The sequence below is a fragment of the Vombatus ursinus genome, unplaced genomic scaffold, assembly GCF_900497805.2.
Source record: "Vombatus ursinus unplaced genomic scaffold, bare-nosed wombat genome assembly UNPS02008149.1, whole genome shotgun sequence".
Classification (NCBI taxonomy): Eukaryota; Metazoa; Chordata; class Mammalia; order Diprotodontia; family Vombatidae; genus Vombatus; species Vombatus ursinus.
In genome coordinates, this window is record NW_020947927.1 from 11966 (window position 1) to 22379 (window position 10414).

Consider the following 10414-nt stretch of genomic DNA (forward strand, 5'->3'; position numbering starts at 1 on the left):
TAATTCTGGCATTGCCCACCAAGATTTGACTAACAGAAACTCAGACTCATTTACTGAAATGCAACTGACACAACTTTGTCCCATTGGCAATTCACAATCTTCTGACCCTTCTAAATTCAAACCAAAAAGGACCTTTGAGGGAGAGAAATGTTCCATATCCCCTGAAGCACCAGGAAAGAATGTCTCCCCTCCAGAATATGCTATGAAGTACCCCCTGGTTTCTGACAATGCCCAGTCACACCCAAAGATGACCAAATCAGAGGAGGTAAAGCTGAAAAATCACTTTAGGAACACTCTGAACAATTGGGAGAAAGTGGTGGCTCAATACGGTGGGGCAGAGGCTGCAACAGCATCCCTTGCAAAGCATTCAAGGAGATCCCTCCCTTACGGAGGCCAAAAAAGTGCTTTAGGGACCACCCCACAAAGCCAAATGACAAAACCTAGAAGAAATCCCAAGTGGACACTTCCTTCCCAGAAGCGCCTAATCATCCATGGACTAATAGTTGCCTCTTTCAAGGAATCTTCTGAAATCTCTTCTCCTTCCAGTGACAGGAGCCCAGGGTCAACACTTTCCTCTTTCAAAGAGACTTCTGAGATTCCTTCTTCCTCTGAAGACAAAAGTCCAGGAACAGCACTGGCGTCTTTCAAAGAGACATCTGAGATTCCTTCATTATCCAATGACAAAAGCTCAGGTGCCAAACCAATATATTTTAAAAAGTCATCTGAGATTTCTTCTCCATCCAGACACAGACCAAAGAAAATACGAGCGTCTTCCAAAGAGTCTTCTGAGATTCTTTATTCATCCAGGGACAGGAGGTCAGGAAAAACTCTGGCTACTTTTGAAGAGTCCTCTGAGATTCCCTCCTCATCTAGGGATGAGAGAGCAAGGAAAACAATGGCTCCATCCAGAGAGTTCTGTGAGATTCCTTCTTCATCTAGGGACAGGAGACCGTCATCTCTCAAAGCATACTATAAGATGCCTTCTTCACAAAGCGACAGAAGTCCAGGAGTAACACTGGTGTCATCTAGAGAATCTTCAGACATTACTTCTCCATCCATGGACAAGAGACCAAAGACAACACTTGCTTCTTTCAAAGAGTGCTCTGAACTTCCTTATGACAGAAGCCGAGTCACAACATTGGATGAGATTCATCCTTTGTCCAGAGACAAGAAACCAGGGAAAACAGTGGATTCCTCCAAAGAATACTCCAAACTTTCCTCTTCATCCAATGAGAGAAACCCAGGCATAATGCTGAAGTCTTTCAAAGAATATTATGATAACCATCCTTTGCCCAATGACAAGAGACCAAGAAAAACAGTGGACCCTTCCAAAGAGTCCTCTGAACTCCCTTCTTCATCTGGTAACAAAAGGTCAGGTACAACATTGGACCCTTCCAAACAGTACGCTGAACTTGCTTCTTCATCTGGTAATAAAAGGCCAGGCACGACATTGGCCCCTTACAGAAAGTCTTATGATATTCCTCCTTTGTCCAGGGTCAAGAGATCAGGCATAACATTAGACTCTTCCAACGAATTTTCTGAGACTCCTTTTGTGTCCAGGGACAAGAGACCATGGAAAATGCAGAACTCTGCCAAAGAGTCCTCTGAGATTTCTTCATCTGGTGACAGAAGAGTAAAGCTAACGTTGGCATCATTTAAAGAATCTTCAGAAAGCAATTCTTTCTCCAGAGATATAAACTCAGTGACAACAGCTGCTTTTTCCAAAGAATCCTTTGGGTTTCTTTCTTCATCCAGTGACCAAAGCCCAGGGACAATGCTCGTCTCTTCCAAAGAATCTCTAGAGACTCCTCCTTTGTCCAAGAGTAGGGGACCAAGAAGAAAACTTGGCTCTTTTGAAGAGTTTTCTAAGCTTCGTTCTTCATACAGGAACATGAAATCAAGAGCAATGCTTGACTTTTCTAAAGAGTGCTATGAGCTTCCAATTTCATCCAGTGACAGAAGTCAATGGGCAACATTGGATCCTTTCAAAGAATCTTCTGACTTCCCTTTTTTGTCTGAGGACAGGAGATACAAAACATCATATGTTCCTTTCAAAGAATCCTCTGAGATTCAATCTTTGTCCAGGGACAGAAGTCCAGGGATGACACTGGCCTCTTTCCAAGAGTGTGCTGAGATTCCTTCCTCATCCAATGAAAGAAGTTCAAAGACAGCAATTGCTTCTTTCAAAGAATCCTCTGAGATTCCTTCAATGTACAGGAACAGGAGACCAAGAGCCAAAGAGTCCTATGTGCTTCCTCATTCATTCAGTGACAAGAGACCAATGATGACATTCTCCTTTTCTAAAGAGTCCTTTAATACACCTTCATCCAGTGGCATAAACCCAGGGAAAATATTTGACTCTTTAACAGAATATTCTGACGTTCCTTCGTCATCCAGTAACAGAAGATCAGGGCCAAGATGGACCTCTTTCAAAGAATCCTCTGAGATGCCTTCTTCATGCAGTCACTTGAGCCCAGAAGCAACACTAGAATATTGCAAGAAATCTTCTGGGATTCATCCGTCATACCATAATATACCAAGACCAAGGGTGGCTTCTTTCAAAGAGTCTTCTGAGATTCCTCCATCATTCAGTAACACACTGGGTCCAAGGATGGCTTCCTTCAAAGAATCTTTTGAGAATCTTTCTTCATCAAGTGCCAGTAATACAGGGCCAACATTTAAGCCCATCAAAGAGTCGCCTGAGATTTCTCTTACTGGTCATGTGAATCCAGGTACCATACTTAAATCTTTATCAGACTTCATCACAAGCCCAGAACCAACACTGATGTCTAGTGAAAAGTCTTTTGAAACACCTCCATCCTTGAGTGACAGAATGCCAGAGCCAATGCCGGTCTCTTTCAAAGAATCTTCTGTGATTCCTTTATCTGGTGACATGAATCCAGGTAGCATGCTTAAATCTTTAAAAGGGCCTTCTGAAATGCCTGCTACATCCACTGATAGAAGCCCAGGGATAATACTTACCTCTTTCACAGAATCTTATGAGAGTCATTCTTCTCATGAAATGGGTTTAGTGACCATATTTGTCTCTTTCAAAGACTCTTCTAAGATTCTTTCTTCACTAGATGACAGGAAGCCAGAGCCAACATGTATGTCTGTCCGAAAAACTTCTGAGATTCCTTCATCTGTTGACATGAGTCCAAAACCAATACTTGTCTCTGTGAAAGATTATTCTGAGATTTCTACTTCATCTAGTGATAGAATCCCAGGGTCAACACTGGACTCTTATAAAAAGTCCTCTGAAATTGCTTCATCTCCCAGTTACAAAGGATCAGGGCCAACAGTGGCTTCTTTCAATAAGTCTTCTAATACACTTTCTTCAGCTGTTGACAAGTGTCCAGGAATAATTCTTACACCTTTCAAAGAGCCCTCTAAGATTCCTTTGTCATCAGCCAAAAGAAGGCCAGGAACAATACTAATTCCTTTCAAAGAGTCTTCCGTTATTATTTCTTCATCTGGTGACAGGAGTCCAGGGCTAACAGTGGCTTCTTTAAAAGATGTTTTTGTAATACCTCCTTCATCTAGTGACAAGAAACCAGGGACAACCCTGGCCTCTTTCAAAGATACTTCTAAGATTCCTTTGTCATTAAGCGGCAGAAGACCAAGGCCAACAGTGACTTCTGTTAAAGAGTCTTCTGAGATACCATCTTCATCGAGTGACAAGAGACCAGGGACATTTATTCCTCTCAAAGGATCTTCTGAAATTCCTTCCTCATGCACAGACAGAAGAGTAGGGATAGCACTTACACCAGTCAAAGAAACTTCTAAAATTACTTCTTTTTCCAGTGACAAAACCTCGGGGGCAAAATGCGCTCCTCTCAAAGAATCTTCTGAGATTCCTGTTGCAACCAGGGACAGGAAGCCAGGAACAAGACTAGCTCCTGTCCAAGAGTCTTATGAGAGTCCACCCTCAACCAGTGAGAGGAGCCCAGGGACAACACCTGTCCCCATCAAAGGATATTCTGAGATTCCTCCCTCATTCACTGGGAGACGACAAGGGACATCACTATCCCTTTACAAAGAGTCTTTTGGGATTCCTTCTTCAGCCAATGACAAGAAACCAGGGACAACACTTAGCCCTGTCAAGGAATCTTCTGATTTTCCTTCCTCATCCATTGAAATAAAGCAAGTGATAACACTAGCCCCTTCCAAAGAGTCTTCTGAGATTTCATCTTCATCTAATGACAAGAACCCAGGGAGAATGCTTGCCCCAGTGAAAGAATCTTTGAGGAGTCTATTGTTATCCAGTGACAGAAGACCATGGCCAAGAGTGGGTTCTCTCAAAGAGTTTTTTGAAATCTCTTCCTTACTCAATAACAGGAAGCCAGGGGTAAGTCTTTCCCCCATCCAAGACTTTTCTGAGATTCTTCCTTTACCCACTCACAGGCAACTAGGCACACTAGCCCTTGTCCAGGAGTTTTCTGAGATTCCTTCTTCAGCTAGTGACAAGAAGTCAGGGACACTTACTCCTGTCCAAGAGCCTACTGAGATTCCTTCCACTTCCATTGACAGAAGACCAGAGACTACACTTGCCTCTTTCAAAGAGTCTTCTGATATTCCTTCTTTAGACAATGGCAGAAACCAAGGGACAACACTTACCTCTGTCAAAGAGTCTTCTGAGAGTCCTTCTTCATCTACTGACAGTCGATCAGAACCAAGAGTCATTTCTTTTCGAGATTCTTCTGTGATACCTTCTGTGCTCAATGACAGGTGGCCAGGGACAACACCGACCTCCTTCAAAGATACTTCTAAGATTCCTTTGTCATTCACTGATGGAACACCAAGGCCAACAGGGTCCTTGGCCAAAAAATATTTTAAGAGACCTTTACCCACTGACAAAAGACCAGGGACATTACTTACCACTATCAAAGAGTCTCCTGAGACACCTTTTTCATCCAGTGACAAGGGCCCAGAGACAGCACTTACCCCTTTCCAAGAGTTTCCTTTTTCATCTACTGACAGAAACCCAAAGCCAACAATCACCCCTATCAGGAAGTTTTCTGAGATTCCTTCTTTAGCCAATGAGAGAAGACTGCAGCAAACAGTGTCTTCCATCAAAGTGTCTTTTAATATACCTTGTTCATTGAGTAACAGGAGACCAGGGATAACACTGACCTCTTTCAAAGATCCTTCTGAAATTCCTCTGCCATCCAGTGACAGAAGATTAGGGACAATGGTGGCTTCTATCAAAAAGTCTTTTGAGACAGGAACATTTGCCTCTTTCAAAGAATTATTTAAGATTCCTTCTTTAAGCAGTTCCACAAGCCAAGAAGATACAAATCATAGGAAGAATGGAGAAAAAAACCCATCACTGCCTATTTATGAATCAGTAGACCTCAATGAGTTAGCTCTAGATCCTCAAGGTATGTCGTTTTAGACATTTCTTATTTGGGGAAATGGAGTTCTTTTGTATTTTCCCCCCCAAAAAAGTATCAGATGTTTTAGATCATCTCAATCCACTCTCCCTACCCCCACCCCCATTTTAGAAAGAAAGAAACAGGCTGAAAAAAGTTCTTTGCCCCCAGGTCTTACAGGAAGTAACTAGTAGAATTGTGATTCAAACAGGTCCTCTTCCTCCTCCTCCAAATTCTTCTTTATACCATGCATTACCTCTTATTAGCCATATGCTTCATGACCTCATGGTTTAAGAAAAAGGCATTAGGAAAACTTCCGCCATTTTGAACAAGACTGAATGAAAAGGAGGTTTGCTTGCAACACCAATGGAGACATTTTAGTTCACCTATCTAACTTCATTCCTATTTGGTGGAGAGTCCAAGCTTCAAGAAGCTTGGATCATATCCCCTCTTGCCCTCTCCCTGGACCCCCTCCCCAATTTTCATCCCAACCTAAGTTTATCGGAATGGTAACTTAAAAGTGAGACTCATGGCTGTGCTGAAATTGAGAGTGACCCTGACATATAGGAGGTATCATTCTGATGATGCCAGTAAAATAATGTTGGGGATGGATTCAAAGAACCTGAGTTCAAATTCCATCTTTGCCACTTAATACCTAAGGAGCCTTAACTTCTATGGGACTCAGTTTCCTTATGTAAAATGAAGGACTCAATCAACCAAAGTTTGATCATAGGATCATGAGTTTAAACCTGGAGGAAAGCTTGGAGGCCATCTAGTCCTATGTCCCCATTTTACAGATGAGGGGCTGAAGCTTAGGGAGGTGAGTGACTTATCTGGGGTCACACAGCTTGTGAGTCACTGAAGTGGATTCAAAGCTGTATTTTCCTGATGACAAGCACATCCCCATCCACCATACCACACTTCCTTATAATTTCTCATACTGACAGAGTTAAGAGGCAGAAGTGGGATGGATTCAAGAGGGAATGGGTTTCCCTTCAATGGAGGCTTGATAAGCACTTATCACCTACACACTTAAGGGGATTCTCTATTTTTTCATGTCAGTTGGGATGGGCTGACCCAGAAGTCCCTTCCAGCTCTGAAATATTAGGGTGATGCAGTTAGGCTTAGAGCTCAACCTGGAGTCAGAGTCATGGGTTAAATCCTCTCGACCTAACCTCTCTTGAGTCTCACCAACTGTAAGGGTAATAATGATTGCACTCCTTACCTCCTCCTTATGAGGAAAGTCCTTTGTAAACTTTAAGGTGCTGTAGAAACATGAGACCTGACTATAATGAGGGTTATGTAAGCTAAGAGGTTGGCTCAGCCCATAGTGAGGATTCAACTCCACCAAGGCAAGAACCATGCCCTGCGGTTTCTTTGTTTATCTCCCAGAACATAGGACAGAGTACGTACAGAGTAAGTCATGAAAAGTGGCCAAATTGAACTTTAATAAATTTTAATATGGGAATGTTTCATTTTGAAAAAGATCTGAGGGTTTTAGAAGACCACAAGCTTACTGTGAGTGTCTACTACACACCTGACAAATGACCCCGTAGCCTTTGCTTGACCCACCCCATCCTTCCACTACCACGCCCTGCTAACAAGGTCCCTTTCCTCCCCCCGTGAAGTGAGCCATTCTCCTTTGGGATCTTGCATTGTCAGTATGGGTGATTATAATCTAGGAAACCATCTGTTTGTTTTTTTGTTTTGTTTGATGAATTTTCTTTGCTCTACCAGAGGGGTTCAATATCTCTTTTCCTTTGCTGGTTGGTTTAAAAAGCCTACCTGGCTTAACTACCTCAATCAGATCATAACTACAACTACACCAAGTTCCCTTTTAACTATTTGGAATGGAGGGTGGGGTGAGGATGTGTGTGTATATGTACATGCAGTGTAGGGGGTTTGGGGATGAGGAACAGCACTTTATAGAGGTCATCTGATGAGTGCATTTGCACTGAGTGAGATCTTTCCCCCCAAAATCTACTTGATTGAGTGCCCCTTTTTCTTACTTTCCCTGACCTCCTTCCTAAGAGGGAAAGAAAGCATCTAATTTCCAGTCAAATTATGTTGTTTATTAACAATAATAACTGATATCTCACCAAACCCTTCCTTCACTACCACGTGAGGCAAGCATGATATCCTCATCTTATGGATGAGAAAACTAAGATCCTGGAAGTTTTATAATAAATCACATTCGTATAGAACTTTATAATTTAGATTCAATTTATTCATTCATGCATTCTCTTTGGCCAGCCCACACCTTACTTATAAAGCACCTACTGTGTGCATAGCACCCTGCTACATGCTCCAGCAGATAGAGAGGTAAGAGAATACCTAGAACTTACAGGGGGAAAGACAGAAGAACGAAGAAAAGTAACAGACAATACATTGTGTTGAGTTGAGTTTGAAAGGTGAAAAACGCTTTCCTCCCAACACTCCTGTGAGCTGGATTCTACAGCTATCTGCTTTACTTTCCCCATAATACCTGAGGATGATAAAAAGTCAAGAGACGCCCCCATGGTTATAGAATTAGTAAGCCAGAGGGAAGGTTCAAATGCAGACACACTTGTCACCTCTGTGACCTTAGGACAGGTACTGTTTCTTATGCAAGTCTTCTGCTTTCTTGGCTAGTGCTCATCCACCCTACCATGCTGCCTCCACTTCTAGATTTCTAGGGAAATGTTTATAGAATTTCTAGATGGAGGGGGCAGGGGAGAGGTTCTTAGAATTTTCTGGATTTCTAGAATTCAATGTTCTAGACATTTTTAGCTTCTGGAAGTTTTTGGAGATTCCTAGAGCCAAATAGGACAGGTCTGGAATGACAAGTCATCTGACTCTCTACCTTTGCAAAGACTGCATATGCTCTCCCTTTTTTCTGATGTTTTTCTGGTTTCTTGGCTAGTGCTCTATCCACTCTACCATGCTGCCTCCACCTCTAGATTTCTAGGGATTTTTTTTAGAATTTCTAGATTTGGGGAGGCTCTTAGAATTTTCTGGATTTCTAGAATTTAGGGTTCTGGGCAATTTTAGTTTTTAGAAATTTCTAGAACCAAGTTTCTAGTACAGATTTGGAACAACAAGTCATCTCCTGACTCTCATCTTTGCACAGACTGCATATGTTCTCCCTCTTCACCTCTGCCATTTAGAACCCCTAGCTCCCTCCCAGACTCAGTTGAAGTGACAGCTTCTACAGGAGCCCTTTCCTGACCTGGGTCACTTCTCAGGTACTCAGGCTGTCCTCCCCTCTCAGAGATCACTTTTTACTCACTTGGTCTACTTTTCCATGTTGCCCTTATTTGTATGTATGTTGCTTCCCCTCATAGAAGTCAGACTCCTTAAAGGAAGGAACTGGGTTTTCAGTGTCTGGTACATAGTAGGGGCTTAAGAAAGGCTCCTTGACCTGATGGGTTGTATTCATAACTGACATGACCTCCGTTCTCTTCCCAGAAACACAGGTTGCTGGCAGGGATATCCAGGTCCCTAAAATAAGACCATTGCCAGCTATTGAGACCATTGGCTGTCCACCACCAAAACCTCCAAGGCCTCCAGTCAAGAGTCTCCTGGCCCTTCAGAACATGGTTCCCTTAGCTGCTACAACACAAAGTGTAGGTAAGGAATCCTACTCTGTCCTTTGCATCAGGGTTGGAAATTATGTCCCACATGCCGGATGTCAACCTGTTGGAAGGCAAGGCCCTGATCAGCGTGTGTGTGTGTGTGTGTGTGTGTGTGTGTGTGTGTGTGTGTGTACTCATACTCTTCCTAGTGAATCTCAAGCAACGGTGCACCCCCTCATCACCGCTGGTTCCACAAAGTTGGACATTTCTCACGGATCGCTCGTCTGAAGGAGAAGTGGCAGCTTGCCCATGAAATCAGAGCCTGGGTCAGAATTGGGCCCTTATCACTCCCTAGCCAGCTAGCATCTCGTCAGTGGGTTGCATTTGATTACTGGGCAGCTGTCCAAAGTTAAAAAGAGACAACCTTCAAAATCAAGAACCAGGCAGATCCAACTGCTTCTGTTTGCTTGGGCAGGTTGTGTTTCCAATACAGTGAGATCAGGAGGCTAGTGGGAGGTGGCGAGGCAGGAAGGAATAGAGGGTGGATCATGCTTGGATTACCACTGGCTATTAAAGAGTGGTCTTAGAATGCAGACTGAGTGTGGTTAAGAATGGGATTCCTACAGAGCCTTCCAGGCCCCTAGGAGTCTGCAGACATTGACTGACCTGGGGCATGGAACGGAGGAGGAAAGGGACATACTCATACTCCTCTCCCCACTCCCCCGGCTCATCCATGGTCCGCCCTGGTTGGCATTAAAAATAGTTTTGTTCAACTGTGACTTCTCTTTATTAAAATGAAATAGCGTTGACATGTAGAATCAGGGTGTGTTTACATGCGTGTATCTGTAGAGGGAGGGAGGGCTAACGTGACCCTATCACCGATCGTGAGTAGACTGACAGGGCTGAGGCGGTTTCCAATGGTTTCATTGACAGCTCTGATGACCTCGTTGTTGCAGCTTGGATGTTTTTTATTCCAGACGTGAGGGTTCGTTGGTGCGGACCAGGTCAATTCCCTCTAAGCATGCAGACCTCCAGCTGTGCCACCCTGCAGACAGCTGCTCTGGGGATGGCACCATCCTAAGAGTGGAGGATAAGCATTGAACCTGGGCTTTCCTCGCTCTCCTGACCCTCTCTCCACTGGCATGCTGCCTCCTAGTAGTTTTTTGGTAAATTCCAAGAAATCTTACTAAGTGCTCACTTCAGCAGTACATACACTAAAATTAGGACTTTACTGAAAAAAAAATTACCCTGGCCTCTGCACAAGGATGATATTAGATGCTTTAATAGAGGCAGTGTTGACCAGTGGCTACAAAGCTGAGCTTATAGAGATTAAGACTTGGAGGAGGGAGGTGGGAGGAAGAGAAAAAGCATGTTAATTGAAAAAAATTGAGTTAAAAAAATCCTACTTCTGACATTTACAGGCTGGCCATGACCTTGGTGGGGAGGGGTGCTATTTAACCACTATGTGCCTGAGGGTAAGACCTAGGG

At 43.4% G+C, this 10414-nt stretch overlaps 1 protein-coding gene across 1 annotated transcript; it reads left to right on the forward strand.

The window, feature by feature from the left end:
- Nucleotides 1–202: 202 nt before the first annotated feature.
- LOC114034130 (FYN-binding protein 2-like) lies at nucleotides 203–8981 on the forward strand (the record flags this gene model as incomplete). The annotated part of the gene is made up of 3 exons (XM_027849733.1): nucleotides 203–329; nucleotides 5289–5381; nucleotides 8820–8981. Coding segments are annotated over exons 1-3 (382 nt in total), but the record flags the coding sequence as incomplete, so codon positions are not given.
- Between the last annotated feature and the right edge of the window lie 1433 nt (nucleotides 8982–10414).